The sequence below is a fragment of the Salvia splendens genome, chromosome 10, assembly GCF_004379255.2.
Source record: "Salvia splendens isolate huo1 chromosome 10, SspV2, whole genome shotgun sequence".
NCBI lineage: Eukaryota > Viridiplantae > Streptophyta > Magnoliopsida > Lamiales > Lamiaceae > Salvia > Salvia splendens.
This window is the reverse complement of record NC_056041.1, coordinates 8,677,658-8,695,660: the sequence shown is the minus strand read 5'-3', so window position 1 is coordinate 8,695,660 and position 18,003 is coordinate 8,677,658. Positions and strand designations below refer to the sequence as shown.

Genomic DNA, 18,003 nt, shown 5'->3' with positions numbered 1-18,003 from the left:
TTTTTAAAATTCAGTTTCTATGTATTTGCATTTAAAAGTAAAGAAATCTTGTAATTAGTCCCATGCGATTTGACTTATATAAAGCGATATTTGTTAGAATTTTGGTCAAGTATTAGTATTTTCCATAAATTTAAAACTTTGTTTTAAATTTCATTTATTCGTTGGATTGTGGATTTCCCGAACGTGACTTGATTCTTCTATTTCTGGCTTAGTTAAAATCAAATGTGGCACGTTGAATTATTTATGCTGAAATTTACATGAGGTTGTTTTATAGGAGTACAATTTAATAAAAATTTTAAAAAGTCACATCTCTCATGTTCTTCCAACAATTCCATTGGCTCAATTTCAATCAAGATTTTGAAATCTCATCTTACGAACTAGCATAATATCCAAATTTTTTGACTATTCACGTTGAAAATAACATACTCCTGTATAAAAGTATCGATAGATATACAACAATATAATTGCCCTAAATTTCAATCAAGATTTCGAATCTCATTATCACGAACTAGCATAGTATCTTGGATCTGCTTCCCCCTCTGCTGGTGAATATGCCATTCTGCCGTCTGGTGACAAAATATCCAGCATGGAAATTCATGGCTGGTGCTGTGAATTTGGGAAAGCTGGTGGCGCCTGTGGAGAAGGGCTTGTGGTCATGCTCTGATGAGCTGCTCCTTTTTCCTATTCAATCAAGATTTTAAGACCAATATCCTTAATTAAAATAGATTCCATCATCATATAAAAAGAATTGGGCAAAGTACGTACATGGACGAGCTGATGAAAAATTACTTAAAAGAAAAGGATAAAAGCGCAACAGTGAATACAAGATCAGAATAATACAGTAGGGCTCTCTTACTTGCGTATTCTATTTTTAAACAGTAGAAAAAGTGTAATACATAAAACGCCATCATATTCCTGAATCTTCCACTGCTTTGTTATCAAGAAAAGCTTCGTTTCTGTCAAATTCCCTTCTTGATTGCTCATTTGCGTTTGGCTCGCTTGTTTACGCCCTGCCCTAGTTCATCGAAGGACTGCAAGCTGACACCACAATCCTCGTCGTACTCCAGACCAAGTTCCTCCTTTTGAAACAAGAATAAATGTGGTGAAGGAGCCCGTGCTGCTGGAAGGAAACATAAATGAATCGGACAATGAAAATACCTTGAATTCGTTAGGGTTCTTGGGTGAGTTTTCTGTGATGGCACTCCATACATCCTTGAACATCCTCTTGCGTCGTCTCCACTGATTCATCATCTCCATATACATCTTTTCCACGACCTGCCTCTGCTCTGGACTCACCAGAGTAATCCCTTGCCTCAGCTTTGTCAACTTATCCTCCATCTGCTTAACCTGCATATTTCTACGGTTTCATAAGCAATACGTCCGAGCTATGTGCTTGTTAACGCATCTGACTTGCCTCGTTTCCCAGTTGGATCTGCCTGGCTAGTATCTGATCGAGTGTCAAATTTGATTGCAGTGCCTTGACCTCTGCCATTTATTAGTACGGGCAGATCAGATTAGAGAATTCTTGGCATTGAACAATTTCAAATCGAACTCAACATGAACTCTCTAAAGTGACCATGATTCTACTTGATTTTCTTCAAAATCATACAATGCTTACATACATTGCTATCGAGCATTGATGGGATACGGACTAAACAACTAAACAATAATTGCGAGCCCAATAGCAGTGACGGCCCATCAGCCCAAAACCCAAGAAAGAGTATCAGTTCGGCACAACCAAAGAGTTCGGTCATAGCCTATAGCTCGGTAAAAGCCGACCAATCGAGCTCAACTCTCAGATCGGCAAAAGCTGATCGGCAAAGTTCAGCAGTTCGGTCTCAGTATTCGACCGAACAAGGAGATAGTGGACCCATGCAGGATCTCCACGACCTCCATTACACCCACGATCTATTTAGTGGTATTAAGCAGTTATCAACCCCACTACCAGGGCTGCAAACCACGATCTTAGTTCGAATGTATAAATAGAACTTAGATCAGATAGACCAGGGTTAAGCTCTCTAGATCCTGAATCTTATAGCAAATCAGTATTGTAATCTATAAGCGAGACCAAGCAATACAAATTTGCCCTCTCTTCTTCCTGTGGACGTAGATTTACCTCAGTAAATCGAACCACGTAATTTCCCGTGTTGTGATCATTTATTACTTGCATTTATTCCCATAAAAAATTCGCCACATCATCACTGGCGCCGTTTGTGGGAAACAGAGAACCAAAACTGTGATAAAAGCGAGTTTTTGATCCTTTTCTACCAAAAAAAAAAAAATGCGTACCAGATCACATAATACCCATACTTCCGTCCGTGATGAAGGTGAGGAAGCTAGTCCAGTCCATAGGTCTGGAAAACAGCCTCGGGAGAAATCTGCCTCCAGTTCTCACGGTGAAGGAACAAACCACTCAAAAAGTCATCGCACCGAGCCTCCCCAGCAGCTCGCTTTGAATGAGGCTGTCAAGTTGTTCTTGGCTGAGAAGCAGGATGAGTTCCTAACATTCCTGCAAAAGAGCCAGAAGCCGGAGAAGAAAACAGCGGATTCTCCCTCCCCCTCCAGACATGAAAGTCACTACCGCAGTAGTGTCGCACCTTCCAGGAGAAAGAATCCTCACCACCGACATGTTCCTTCTCCTCCTTGTTACCGAAATCACAGGAGAACTCCATCTCCACCATACCGGAGAGATGTCGGATTCGCTATGTATGGAGCGCTGAAGACTCCATTCTCGGATGATATCACCAGAACTCCATTGCCACAGAATTACCGAACTCCGTCAATGACTTATGACGGGTTAGTGGATCCTCATGATTTCCTGGGACGCTATCAGTATAATATGGCGAACCAAGGTCTCAATGAGGTTCACATGTGTAAGCTGTTTCCCGAGCTGCTTATCGGGAACGCAAGAAGGTGGTTTGACAGCCTCCCTCAAGGGAGCATTAGATCTTACAGAGATCTAATGGATGTTTTTCACAGGAGATTCTTCCAGAAAGCGGAAGCCCGAATCACTTCGGCTCAGCTGCTTTCTATACGTCAAGGTCGCGATGAAAAAATTAGCGACTTCATGACGAGATTCCACAAGGAATGCCTACAAGTAGATGATCTCAATGATCTACTTGTCATTTCGGCATTCCAAAATGGAATTCTGCCCGGAGCTCTCTACAGAAAGCTCGTTGAGTGCAGTCCGCAAACAGCTCAAGAGATGTGGGACATTGCGGACCAGTTTTCTCTTGCCGATGAGGCAGACCGTCGAAAACGGTCTTTAGACAGCTCATCCAGAGGAGACAAAAAGAAGCCCGATCATAGCGATCAGGGGCTTCCTCGCCGAACTCCTTTTGAAAGAATTCAAAGGGCACCGGTACAAGGCAGATTGGGACCACGTCTCGATCTTGAGAAACCGCCCGCTCAGTTCGTACCATTGAACAAGTCGAGAGCGGAAATTTTCGAACTGCATTATGATATGTTCGAAAAACCAAAGCGGATGACGAAATCAGCCACGCGCCGAAGTCAGGATACGTACTGCTCCTACCATCAAGACCACGGTCACGATACCGAGGAGTGCCGAAATTTGGCAGCAGGTATTGATGTTCTTGTGAAAGCAGGGACGTTAAAAAAATACCAAAGCAAGCTGCCGAAGAAGAATAAGAAACAGAGAGGTGCGAACTGCGCTCCTCAGGATCCTAAAAGGCAACAGGATCCCGAAGACGATGACGAGCCGCAATATGACGGAGTAATCCAGACTATTGACGCTCTCCCAGCCGGGAAGACTAAGTCGTCTCTAAAAGCAGAACGCAGAGGCGTCAATCGAGAGGAGCCTATGCATAAAAGGCTGAAGAAGGAGGAAGTAATCACGTTTTCAGATGCAGATCCCGTCCCGGCCATTTCTCCTCATCAAGACGCGATTGTCATTCAGGCCGGAGTGGCAAACAAACTGATCCACAGAGTGTTTGTGGATACAGGAGCGTCGGTTAGCATTCTTTTTAAAGAATGTTTTGATAAACTGGAAGTGGATCCAGCTCGGCTCAGTCCGGCCCCACTTCCTCTGAAAAGTTTCGCCCAGGAAGACACCCGCCCTGAAGGTACTATCAGCCTTCCGATTACGGTGGGAAGAGCGCCTACTAGCTCCAGTACGATGATCGAGTTTTTTGTGGTAAAAGCTCGGTCCCCGTATAACATCATCCTGGGAAGAGACTGGCTCAACACAGTTCGGGCCATTTGCTCTACTTATCACCTCACAATCAAGATCCCCACTAAAGGAGGGATTGCAGTCATCCGAGGTGATCAAAAGAGAGCAAAAGAATGTTTGCAGATTGCGCTTAAAAGTGCCGAGCAATCAGATCGGCACCATCAAGCATAGCAATCACAGCAGCCGGAGTCAGAGGCAGGAGAAATGACCGAAGTCACACCGGAGCCGAACTCGATGACAGTTCAGTTATACGAAGATGATCCATCCAGAACGGTCAAGATCGGTTTCGCGGGAACACCTCTGCTCCGGGAAAAGACCATCCAGCTCCTCAAAGAGTACAAAGATGTCTTTGCGTGGTCTCCGTTGGACATGACCGGAGTGTCTTCCGAGGTAATTACACATCGGTTAAATATTGATCCCTCAGTCCGGCCTATAAAACAGAAGCAAAGACTCTTTGCGGCAGAAAGAAATCAAGTCATCCATGACGAAGTCCGCCAATTACTGAAAGCGGATGTATTATTCGAAGTAAAATATCCTTCTTGGGTGGCCAATCCTGTGATGATCAAGAAAAAAGAAGGATGGCGGATGTGCATAGATTTTACCGATCTAAATAAGCACTGTCCTAAAGATTGCTACCCCCTTCCGAACATAGATAAAAAAGTAGAAGCTTTGATAGGCTTCGAAATTTTCTGTTTTCTTGATTTGTATAAAGGATACCACCAAGTTTTAATGGATGAGAATGATGCTTCAAAAACGGCTTTCATTACTGACTTCAGCATTTTTGCTTATAAAAAGATGCCATTCGGTTTAAAGAATGCCGGAGCCACATATCAAAGGATGGTAGACAAGCTATTTCGGCACCTGATCGGAAAAGAGGTTGAAGTCTATGTTGACGACATAGTTGTTAAAAGTAGAAGCACTTCGGATTACGAAGACAATCTCAAATCAACTCTCGACGTGCTCAAAAAAGCCAACCTCAAACTCAATCCCCAAAAATGTACCTTTTTGGTAGATCCGGGAAAGTTTCTGGGTTGTTGGGTTTCAAAGGACGGACTCAAGGCAAATCCCCTAAAGGTTCAAGTTGTTCAGAACATGGCAATGCCGAAGTCCATACATGATGTGCAAAGGCTAACTGGATGTCTAGCCGCACTGAATAGATTCCTTTCCCAAGCAGCCGAAAAGCAACTGCCGTTCTTCAATGTTTTGAAGAAGGCACCAAAGTTTGAGTGGGGAGCCGAACAGAAAAAGGCTTTTGACGAACTCAAAAGTTATTTAGCCGAACTCCCTATTCTCTCTGCTCCAACAGATGCCGAAGTGATATTCTTATATTTAGCGGCATCAGATCAAACCATTAGCGCGGTACTTGTACGAGAAGAAGGCCTAAAGCAGCGTCCTATCTACTTTACAAGCCGAGCATTAAGAGGTCCCGAAACAAGGTATCAACCTCTGGAAAAAATTGCTCTGGCATTAGTAAATGCAGCAAGGAGACTGCGGCCATATTTCTATGCTCACAAGGTATGCGTCTTAACCGATCTTCCACTTCGGCAAGTTTTGACTAAGCCTGAAGCATCAGGCAGAATTGCCAAGTGGGCCATAGAGTTGGGAGAACATTCAATAGAATATCTACCTCGGAAAGCCATCAAGGGACAAGCCTTGGCAGATTTTCTGGTAGAGGCAAAGTTCGATCAAGCAATCCCTATTATTGCCGAACAGAAAAGCCTTACCAATGATGAACCAACACAGCCCCAGGAACCCGAAGTAGAGCCGCCGGACTGTTGGATTGGATTCGTAGATGGAGCTTCGAATAAGACGGGAAGTGGAGCTGGTATTCTACTTATCGCTCCCGACGGACACGAGGTAACTTATTCACTTCGGTTCTTATTCCCAACCACTTATAACGAAGCCGAATACGAAGCCCTTCTTGCCGGACTTCGGTTAGCGCAAAGTCTATTTATCAAATCTCTCAAAATCCATTGTGATTCACAAGTCATAGTGAATCACATGTTGGGTACAAGTGAAGCCCGAGATGAAAGGATGAAAAAATACTTGGACAAAGCGCAAAGCATTAGCCGAAGTTTCTCTTATTTTCGGATAATCCGCATTCCCAGAGCGGAAAATGGCCGAGCAGATACTTTAAGCAAGTTAGCCTCATATCCGAGCTCAAAAGTGGAGGAATTACCGCACAGAAGCATTGATGATGCTGAGGTACTTTCAGTAACCAGCTCGCAGAACTGGATGACGCCAATATCAAAGTATCTAGATCAAGGACAACTGCCCGAGGATAAGAGAGAAGCTCGGAAAATCACATGCCGAGCACTTCGGTATGAACTTCATGAAGGAGTCCTATATAGAAAGTCCTACCTTCAACCGTTATTGCGATGTGTAGGACCAGAAGAGACGGACTACATCCTTAGAGAAGTTCATGAAGGATCGTGCGGCAGCCACATCGGAGCTAGAGCTTTAGCTAAAAAAGTTCTGAGATGGGGATATTATTGGCCAACTTTGGTACAAGAAGCAGTACAGCTCGTTAAGAAATGTACGAAGTGCCAAATCCATGCAAATATCCCAAGGATGCCGCAGACCGATCTATGTGCTATGCAAAGCCCTTGGCCTTTTATGCAATGGGGCATAGACATAGTAGGACCACTACCACAAGCTCCTCGGCAAATGAAATTCTTAATCGTTGCCGTGGACTACTTCACAAAGTGGGTGGAGGCTGAACCATTAGCTACGATAACGAGCTCGAAGGCATTGGATTTTGTTTGGAAGAACATAGTTTGCCGATTTGGCATACCCCATATCCTCATTTCGGATAATGGGACTCAGTTCACCGACAAGACATTCAAGAATTGGTGCCAAGAGTTGAATATTCAACAGCGGTTCACTTCGGTCTCTCACCCACAAGCAAACGGACAAACGGAAGTAACAAACCGTATTTTGGTGAAAGGATTAAAAGCTCGGTTAGAACAAGCCAAAGGACAATGGGTAGAAAATCTTCCTCAAGTCCTATGGTCTTACCGAACTACACCAAAAACCTCCAACGGTGAAACTCCGTACAGTCTAGTGTACGACACTGAAGCCGTAATTCCGGTTGAGATCGGCATACCCAGCCCCCGAACACTCAATTTCTCAACAGAACTGAATGATGACGGACTGAGAGCCGAACTAGATCTTGCCGAAGAAAGAAGAGAACTGGCCTGCATAAAAGCAGCCAAGTACAAGGAGCAAGTAACCCGGTATTATAACCAAAGGGTGAAAAAGCTGCAGTTTCAAGTGGGAGATCTCGTATTGAGAAACAATGAAGTAAGCCGAGCAGAAAAGCTAGACAAACTTGAACCCACATGGGAAGGTCCGTATCGGGTGTCAGAAGTCCTGGGAAAAGGGTCTTATAAATTGACTCACATGTCAGGAGAACAAGTACCCCGAACATGGCATATTTCCAACCTCAAGAAGTTCCATTTGTAAGAGACAAGGTCCGGTCAGTCTTGTATCTAGTTCGGTCCTAGGGATATGTGCTTTCATGTTTCTATTTGTCCTTTATGCTGGTCGTTTTATAAAAGTTTAAAATCTTTTTCGTCTTTTTTATTTGTCTTTATGTGCGTTTAGTCTCTATGTGCGTTTTGTCTCTTATAAATATTACTGAGGTATATTGATCTTTAAAGGCTGATCCCCTTTTTAGATCATGTATTAAAGACAATTGTGAGTCCAAGCTTCTAAGGAAGATACAGGACCACAATTCAGCTTAAGAAACAAGCAGTTCGTCTGAAATGGACTGCAATAAGCCGAAAACCACTTCGGTCAACCAGGGAAAGTCCAATCCAAGCGATAAAACTCGCCAAATTAGGACACAAAAGGAAAGTCCAATCCAAGCGATAAAACTCGCCAAATTAGGACACAAAGGGAAAGTCCAATCCAAGCGATAAAACTCGCCAAATAAGGACACAAACCAAGTCCGGTCAAAGAAGAGTTTTCTTTATAAGACCGAAGACGAGTCCGGTCAAAGAAGAGTTTTCTTCATAAGACTGAGGACGAGTCCGGCCAAAGAAGAGTTTTCTTCATAAGACCGCGGACGAGTACAATAAATGAAATAAAAAATCGCTGAACTGTAAATACGCAGCGATAGAAGCGAAATGAAAAAATTTCATTTATTAAGTCTTGTTCGGCATACAATTTCGCTGCCCTACGAGAAGGCGTTACACCATTACAAAGGACTATTCTACTGTCCACGGTTGCTAAAGTTGAGCCACCTATCCAAAAAATCCTCATGATGCTGAGTTCGGGTGTTCCGAACAGTTGAAGAATAAGTAGGTCGACGAGATGCTCTGATCGACCTACCGCCCCTTCCCTGAGTCCGGGAAGTTCTAGCACCTCGGCGGCGAAGAGTCTCTTCACGAAGCATCCGCTGATCTTGCTCACTCATAATCACAACTCCTCTACGAACTTCAGGGCGTTCTCGTCTTGACATTTCCGGTTGCTCCGGAGTCCGTTGCTGACTTGGAGTACGTTCTCGTCTTGACGTTTCCGGTTCATCCTGAGTCCGTTGTTGGTTTGGAGTAGAATCTTGAGCAAGTGGATTAGAGGTTTGAGTTGGAGTGTGAGCATCTGTTGGCGGGAAACGCCTAAGGAATCTCTCGATTGAGGGACGCCGGGAAAGAATGATGTCGTACCGAGAAGCCAAGTGCCGCAATGACTTCACAACTTGTTGGCAAGCCGAGCTCTCCAGCGCATTGTTCTTCCGGAGTACATGAAGCTCCTCCCACAGTTCATCAACTTGATTCTGAACTTCAGATATGGTCATTCCCCCGCGCCCGCAGATGAAATCCTCATATGCAGTCCTCTCAGCGATGACAGTGTTCAGCTCGGCCTCCAGATCTTTCTTTATGGACTTTAAGTCCTTATTGTTGGACTCCAGCTCCACTAACCGAGCCAAGAGTTCGTCATACTTCACCTGGTCATCTATGGCTTTTTTCTCAGCTTCGTTTAAAGCCGAAGAGTATAGCCGCTTCCAGTGAAGTACCTCCAGCTCCTTAGAGTTAAGAATACAAAGCAGCTATGTCAGTTCGGCATTTCAGTTTACCGAGCAGGCAGTAAACCACAACAGGAGTAAAAGAGATTACGAAAAGCTATAAAGAAGACACGAGTGTAGAAAGAAGAATTTTTTTCATTCACAAGAAAAATTTTTTACACAAGGAGGGCTTCAAGGCCATTTTACAAGGAGAGAAAGAAACTAAACTAAGAGAAGGGAGACGAAATCATACTCCGCCAGTTTCGTCTCCGGCTCCTCTGTGGGTTTCAGCCTCCTTCTCCTTGTCTACTTCGGCTTCAGCCTCGGCCTCCCTACTCCCTCCAGCCTGCTCGGTGCCCCCATCGCCGATCTGCTGCACCTCCTGCCCGGCATGCCCGTCGCCGGCCTGCTGATCCGTCTGCTCGGTCTCCTTGCCGGCCTCGTTTTCCTGCCCACCCTCTTCGTTAAAGATTGAAGCGGGTGAAACAGGTCCCAAGGAGGCAAAGATGGCCTCCATGTTCTCGTCCCGGTCAGCGCGGCAGTTACGGACTCTTTCAGCAGAGAGCAGGACCGAGGAAGAAGCAAGCTCTTCAAGGAGCGGCAGACTCTGGAGACGAGCTGAAATCTCTCGGCCATACAGCGGCAGGACGACTTCGGGTCCCTGCTCAGCGTTATCGGTCATCAATTTCAGCAGATCACCGATAAAGGCCGAAAATTGATTGCTCAAAAAGAGTTTCTCCGCGAAAACACGGAGAGCCTCCCCCTGAGCAACCACGGCGGCAGCCTCCCTCTGTTTAGATTGCTCTCTCTGGATGATGAGCTGGTTTTTGGCACGCTGAGCTTCATCCTGAGCCGAGATCCTAGCGGCCCTTGCCTTCTCAAAGTCTGCCCGAGCCTGTTCGGCCTGGTGACGAGCAGCATTCAACTTCCTCTGCATCTCAGCATAATCGTTGGACGCTTTGGAGAGTTCAACGGCGACGAGCTTGGAGAGCATATTGTTCCTCTGAAAATGGAAAAAGGAAAAAGTCAACAGAGGGGCCACAAAAAATATAGGAAAAAAGCAAGGCCAGAAAATCAAGAAGAGAATTCACCTCTACAAAGTCCGTTGGCCATGCAAAAGGCTCACAGACATGTTCCGAAGGGGCCGCCAAGACAATGTCTTTCTCCGGCGCTCTTGGGGGTTTCTGAATCTTCCCCTTCCCCTTTGCCGAAGTCGACTCCGGCTTTTTTGGATCCGAAGAAGAGGTCTTCTGCCTTTTCGGATTCTTCTCGGCATCAGACGCCGAGCCGGTGGCTTTCTGTCTCTCCGGCTCATTAGATTCGGAGGATTTGCGACCGAGCTTGTTTAGCATGTTCACTGCCAAAAAGCAAGAAAACAAGGTTAGTCTTCGTCGTTAAAGCAGTAAAGCATAAAAAAGAAATCCTCACCCTCAGTCTCTTCGTCCGAAGACGAGATATCGAACACAAAGTCACCCTTGACGAGCTCAGATTCCGAGTACTGTTTCCTAATCATAGGAATCTTATTGAGCTCGCCCTCGAGCTCGTTCAACGGTTCTAACCGAGGATGAGGAATTACGGACTTCGGCCCTCTCCAGGGAAAGCCCGGAGCCGCTGTCCTATTGTAAAAAAAGAAACGATTTTGCCATTTCGGTCATTTGGTTTTACAAAAGGCTCTAAAGGGCTGTAAAGGGATCAAGTAAAACCAGGATCCCTTCCTCTTAAACTGAAAGAAATTAAGGATTGCCCTCAGAGACAGATCCTTTCCTAATCTACGCAGTTCGGCAGCAAAGGCCGATAAGTGCCTCCAAGAATTCGGAGTCACTTGACCTAAAGGGAGTTGAAAAAAATCAAGAAGCTCTACAAAGGCAGGGGGAAGAGGGAAACGAAGCCCGCATTCCAAGCAGGCTTCGTAAACGGTGGCGTAACCCTCCGGCGGCGAATCAGCCCTATGAAGGTCGTAGGGAATTACCACTAAACCCCCAGGTAGAAAATATTTTCCGTGTAAGGATATCACAGTATCCTTACTCAAAATGCTCGGAAAATATTCTACCGTCTTCTCCCCGGACTTCTTCCGGCCAGAAGACCCCTTACCCCCCTTCCTACCGCTACCTGATTCAGAAACAGATTCAGAAGAAGAAGACATGATTCTTACTCTCTGATGGTCGAAAGTCTGAAGAAAGTCTTGAAGAAGCGGAAGAAAATTTTTCGAAAAAGGGAGAGAATACAGAAGAAATAATCGCAAAAGTGTTTCCAATGATGAAGAAAGGAAATATTTATCGGATTCGCAAAGGCATTTCAAATTCGTCGCACCGTTTCAAATCCCACTTTTTCCGGATTCTCTGGCCGGATTTGCTGTCACATTTAATGCAGACACGTGCGGAGCACGTCCCCTGACGTCAGCCTCCCCCTTACACTTATCCAAAATGCCGAAGTGATTCACTTCGCTTTTCGGGGGGGGTGGTGATGGGATACGGACTAAACAACTAAACAATAATTGCGAGCCCAATAGCAGTGACGGCCCATCAGCCCAAAACCCAAGAAAGAGTATCAGTTCGGCACAACCAAAGAGTTCGGTCATAGCCTATAGCTCGGTAAAAGCCGACCAATCGAGCTCAACTCTCAGATCGGCAAAAGCTGATCGGCAAAGTTCAGCAGTTCGGTCTCAGTATTCGACCGAACAAGGAGATAGTGGACCCATGCAGGATCTCCACGACCTCCATTACACCCACGATCTATTTAGTGGTATTAAGCAGTTATCAACCCCACTACCAGGGCTGCAAACCACGATCTTAGTTCGAATGTATAAATAGAACTTAGATCAGATAGACCAGGGTTAAGCTCTCTAGATCCTGAATCTTATAGCAAATCAGTATTGTAATCTATAAGCGAGACCAAGCAATACAAATTTGCCCTCTCTTCTTCCTGTGGACGTAGATTTACCTCAGTAAATCGAACCACGTAATTTCCCGTGTTGTGATCATTTATTACTTGCATTTATTCCCATCAAAAATTCGCCACATCATCAAGCATGGATTAACGATGGAGACTGGAGTACAAAACCAGCTCAAAATACCTCAGTTCAAAAGGAAACAGAACTATTTTCAATTGGGGGGAATCATAATTACACCTGCTTCAACCTCAGAGATGGCTTTCTTTCTTTCAGCAAGCTGTTCTTGGAGCTTGGAATTCTGCTCTTTCATCTGGTTGAGGTCTTCGCTGTTTGGGATGTCGAACTGATCTTGCCTAGCCATGTATATTTTCTGCTTGCCATACTCTTTGAATGATATTTTCCCACCATCTGCAAGGCTATCCAAGGCTTTTTGTATGGCAGCCTTTTTTAGATTAAACTTTTGCAGGGAATCGGCCACATTTTGTGAATTCAAAGGCCTATTTTGCTGCACAGAACCCAGAAATTTCCATGACATACAATTTTCATACTCAGCCACTAACTAAATGTCTGCTAACAATTTTACAACTAAAAATGAAGAAAATGCGAGAGATGCTTCACGGGAAATTCCAAAGTCGTATCAACTCGGAAATTCAAAATCACGAATCATATGTTAAATCATACAAGCAGAATTTCCAAGGAAATCAATCTATTAAGCAGAAAATCAATTGAGCCAAATGAACTACTCCTCAATCTGCTCCAAAGCTAGAACGGGAAGCAATTTCGGAGTACAATTAAAAGCTAAAATGTGAGATTACAGAGAAATTAAAGTAATAACATCAGCAAAAACCGAAATGAAGATAGAAATACAGAGGGAGTGGAGGAAACTCACTTCATTCACGAAGTTGAGGACGATTCCTGGTGTTACAAAACGAAACAAATTAATACAATAATTATTACAGAAAAATAGTTAGGACTTTATGGAAATTCTATAAAAAAACTGTACGCAGATGATGACCTTCAGCACTATCCGATTTGGGAGCCATGGATATGAGCGGGAAAACCTTCCGTGGGAGAAAAACTTGCTCCGTATTAATTCTGAACGGCGCCGTATAAATAGGCTTGCACATGGGCTGATGGAGCCCAAAGTGTGATGCTGCGCTTTAAGTTGGAATTGGAACAACTGGAGGAAAAGTAAGTGGAGGCAGATATGACTAATAGCGTGCCACGTCGGCATTAACAGACTCGATGCCCACTCTTAACTAGCGAATAGGAAAACCGAACCACCGCTGGCGACGGCGGAGTATTATTATTTTTTATTGTTGGAATTATATACCACTATGATATGGCTAAAAATTTTAGGTGGAGTATTATTACTTTTTCATTCATCTACTGATCTACATTTGATTGACTGCACCTCTATTTCTGTATTTCCACATTTTATGGATCAAATTTTTGATTGTATTTGCGAAATTTCAAGAAGAAGTAATGCAACTTCGAAATGAATTAGAGCTGATTCATTTGTTCATGTTTTGTTGTAGGGGTATCATGTCTGCATGGGCGGATCCAGGATTTAAAAATCGTGGGGTCGGACGAGATAATTAATATAATAATATTATATATATTATAAAAATACATTACAAATAAAATTATCTTTGTTTTATCACGATAGTTGACTTTTACGAGTTCATATTTTTAACTTTTACGAATATTTATATTTTGAAGCTGGCCGAAATTTTATCATTGAAAATAATTGCAAACATATATTCCAGTCGTTGATTGTGTTCAACATTAGCACCAGAAGAACAGATAAAACTCATGAGAACAGATACAAACTCAAGATATTTTTAAAATAAATTTATCCATTAATTTAATATGGATGGTAATTGAAATCAATAATAAAAAAACATAAGTATATAAATATTATATTCATAAAAATTAGGTCAAATAAACAAAATAAAAGTAAAAAAATAATAAAACATGATTAAAAGAATATCAATAACGCACCAATTTTTTTTGTGCAAAGCCTATGCCCCTCAAAAATCTTAATCTTAGTCTCCTACTATAACTTTCTATTTAATCAAAATAATAATTGGGTAGAAATATAGAATTTTTATTTATCAAGAAAGTTGTAACTCTTGTAATAAAGATAAAATTATTTAAAAAGGACAGTATTGACTGATTTTTTTAACTAATAAACTTAAATAAATTAGGAATTTATGTAAATTTGTGGGAAAATTAAGGAGAAAAAAAGTTAATACTACATGGCTTAGAAAATTATTGGCAGACGAATTAAATGAAAAAGCAGTATTAACGGCGAGTGACCAGAGGCAATCAATTAGATTTTTTACTTATAGATTTTCTAACCCAACAATCAATAGGAGTATTAACCACTCCTCAGCCCAAAAATCAATATTAACCTCTCTGTTCATCTTCTTCGTTGAGAATACATCAGCTTCTTCTGCAACCCCTCCCCTTATCTATCTCTACTCTATTCTTATTAGTATTGTTCCTTTCTCCTCTTAGTTTTTGGAAAAGGCGGAAGGCTTCGGGTAGAGTTGAAGCTGGCCGTGGGGTCGGAGACGGAACTGCACCAGGTCAAAGGTCGAAGATGATGTTTTCCGGCAGTGTTCGGTGGACCGCCGGTGGGGTCGGCCGACCCCGCGCGACCCCACCTGGATCCGCCGATGCATGTCTGGACCATCATTTCAGATACAATCAATTCTCTGATAGGAATTTCTCTCTCTCTTTTTCATTTTGCATTTGACAAATTTCGCTATTATTTGTTTCAGTTGCATTGATGCGAATCCACAAGTCACACATCATTTGATCAACCCCACCAAGGACATCCATCGACCAATAACGAGGGGAATGACAAAGAAGATGCAAGACAACTTAAACACATTCATCCGTGGATTAAGCTCCTCCGAAGATAATGCTCGAGTGGGGAACAACCGGAAGCTAAGCATGGTGCTCAAGGCCTCGTGGGAGGAGGGATCGGAAGCGATGCCCGTCCAAGCGTTTCTTATGGAGTCATTTGCTCCTCACTGCGCGCCTTTCGTATAATGGCCATAACTCTCTAATCCGAACTCCGATGGGGGCGTGCAAGATACTCACGCGAAGCCCTTTCGAAGACGAAGATATTGTTTTTGGAGGATTCCAGAGAAAACGCCCGACCGGTCGATTTTCAAGGGTAAAACGCCCGACCGGGCGTTCTGACAATTTTTGGTTCGGAGTTAGCTCGACCGGGGCTTTTTCTATGAGTAAAAACGCCCGACCGGGCTTTTTCGCGACTTGAGTTTTTGAACTCTTTTTGACTCTTTTGTTTAGCACTTTTATCCTCTAGTATAAATACCCATGTCTAGGGTTTTTGCTAGCAGCTTTGAACATTTTGTAAACCTATCAAAGACTCCATTGTGAGCATTCCTCTTCATCTTTGAAGATTTATCAAAATCCCTTGTGGTTGCATTTTAATCTATTGCCGGGCTTAGATTGAATGTTAAGGTAAGCAATTCTAGTTCTTATGTTGCTAGTTTTGTGGAGCCATTAGATTCTTGCTTTGGTGAAAGTTGCCTTGGGTTGTCTTCATTGTTTTGTAGAAGGTTCATAGGTTCCAAGCATCTATCTAAATCATAACACCTTCACCTTCTCCCTTTTCCACCATTTTTATTGTTTCATTTCTTGTTGGGTTTGTTTGGATTATTGAAATATTTAGAAAAGCAAGTTCGGGGCATACATATGTGTCTTGAACCCCTAAGATTCACATGCATCTTCGTATCTTCTACTCCTAAAGGATGAATTTGATATCAGTTTGTTGCTCGTTTATGTCTTACTGCGAGTATCTTGATTATGTTCTTATGGGGATTTCAAATGGTACTCACAAACAAACAGTAGTATGCTTCTCAACTTGTTTGTCCTTGCCATATACAAATAGTACTCCATCAAATTCTCAGTTCTTCTTCAAGTGCTTATTCAATTTTGAGCAAGATGCAGTTGTTTTATTACTCCAACTATACTTCCATGCTACTATCAAAGACATGTTCATCTCATTGCTAATCGCCTGTAGTTTCATCAATTGTTGCTTTCTATTACATGGCTATATGTCTGAACTAGGCTGAGGAAGATTGACTTTTCAACTTGGTTCACTCATGACCCATTGTTGAACTTGAACTCACTGGTGGGCTTGTAAGTTTTTCTGTCGATAGGTTAGTTTAGGAGAAAGACAGGAGACATAGCTATATACCTACAACATTCTTTTCATGGAAAATACCGCATTTGTTTTATTTATAGCAGATTCATTCTTGAAGATGCGTTGTATCTTGCCAAGTTTGTAGTAGTAATAAAGCAGCAAAAGTAGAACATAAAAGTGTTGAGTTCAAGACACAGTTTGTTTCCAGAGATTGATGAAGAAGAATGATGATATTGTTGTGCGAGATCCATGGCTTGCTCTGTAGAGTAGCCTTGAGCTCTTCACATGCATCTTTCCTCGGCCAGAAGAAGTAAGGGCTCAGCGGAATGGTGCCATGCCCCGGTATGCTCTGCTCCAATCCCACACCGATGTTCTTCTCTTCTCCATCCATATGAACTTCAACACCAGATTGGGCCGCCCCACAGTCTTCACAGCCACTGCACCTAACTGCTAAATATACCCATTGTGATTTTAAGACGTTTGGCCTATGGATAAAGAGCAAGTGAGCAGTGTATTATGAACCTGTGAGGTTGTTCCGCATCCTCTGTGGGCTTGGATTTCAGGTGAGAAGATTCACACAAAATGACGGCGCGGAGGAGTTGTTCTTGAAAACAGAGGAAGGGCGGCTTGTTATGCTTGGTTGAATTGACATGGTTAACATCTTTCGCATCGACACAGAGAGAGAGAGACAGAGTTTGGATAAGATACAAATCTTGGAAGATAGAGAGGAGGGCCATTGGCCTCTAACGCTATTGGGCTTCTACGATTTGCGCATAAATAGTTGGCCTTTGTTCCTCTTATTTAATGTTATTTCTCACTAGTTTATAATGTATAAAACTAATAAAATATGGAATACAGCGAAAAATAATTGAAGTAATATTAGTAGATAGTGAAATTAATTTTATTGCTAGTGGAAGGGGTGTGATCAATTGCTAATTCTATCTTTAATTGCTAACTACAATATAAGATTCGTAGAGATCTAGTTGTCTATAATTTATCACGTGTAATTTCATTTTATTATTATTTAAATTTAAAAAGATAATAAAACTTTCAAAATTATGGTTTTGGATCAAAATGTCAATATAATTTATTAAACATATCAATACAATTCACTGAATTTGTCAACACAATTTAACATTGACATTGTATATGTATTATATTGAGATATTATGATAGTTATGTTCACATTAGACTGTTTCTCTGAAAATACGAAAAATTCAAGATTTTTTCTCTTCAAATTGACATCGGAACATATGCAAGTGATATCTCGTTAGAATCCTCATAAAATTATCTTTAATTTGGTATATGTTGTGTAAAAAAATAATTTAAATTGAGATAGTTAAACTCATTTAAAGTTTTGGAATATTTTTTAAAAGTTAGTTATAACTATTTTTAATTGACATTAATACCCTTAATTGATGTTATGATATTTATTAGGGCTGACAATTTTCTACATGACACGATAATCTGACACGAATCCGCACGAAATTATTGGGGTGGGGCAAGTCTTATTGGATCCGTGTCCTTATCGGGTTGACCCATTAAGAACCCGATAATTTCGGGTTGAGTTCGGGTCGGATGCGGGTCAGATACGGGTAACCCATTAAGAAATAATGTTATTATTTTTATTATTATTTAAAAATATACATTACTTTAATTTTTTAATTTCTTATAAATTAGATTTAAATAATATAAAACGAATTTTAATTGTGTAAATTAGGTTAAAAATTAAG

At 42.2% G+C, this 18,003-nt stretch overlaps 1 protein-coding gene and 1 long non-coding RNA gene across 3 annotated transcripts; both read right to left on the bottom strand.

Moving 5' to 3' along the window:
- Positions 1-317: 317 nt before the first annotated feature.
- LOC121751111 (homologous-pairing protein 2 homolog) lies at positions 318-13,243 on the bottom strand. Of its 2 annotated transcripts, XR_006039996.1 has the most exons (7): positions 13,100-13,243; positions 12,974-12,999; positions 12,322-12,589; positions 1,415-1,485; positions 1,159-1,347; positions 857-1,079; positions 318-681 (listed from the first exon to the last, which is right to left on the bottom strand). XR_006039996.1 is itself a non-coding variant. In XM_042145826.1 (6 exons), exons 1-6 carry the CDS (start codon positions 13,209-13,211, stop codon positions 981-983), a joined length of 765 nt encoding a protein of 254 aa, XP_042001760.1. In that variant the 5' UTR covers positions 13,212-13,243; the 3' UTR covers positions 713-980. The 2 variants fall into 2 exon arrangements, 1 of the variants encoding a protein (XP_042001760.1); XM_042145826.1 differs by lacking the exon at positions 318-681 and having other exon boundaries at positions 713-1,079.
- A 3,092-nt stretch (positions 13,244-16,335) lies between these two features.
- Positions 16,336-17,022, bottom strand: LOC121751398. The gene is made up of 2 exons (XR_006040071.1): positions 16,793-17,022; positions 16,336-16,717 (listed from the first exon to the last, which is right to left on the bottom strand). It is a non-coding gene; the product is annotated as an uncharacterized LOC121751398 (long non-coding RNA).
- Positions 17,023-18,003: the final 981 nt, after the last annotated feature.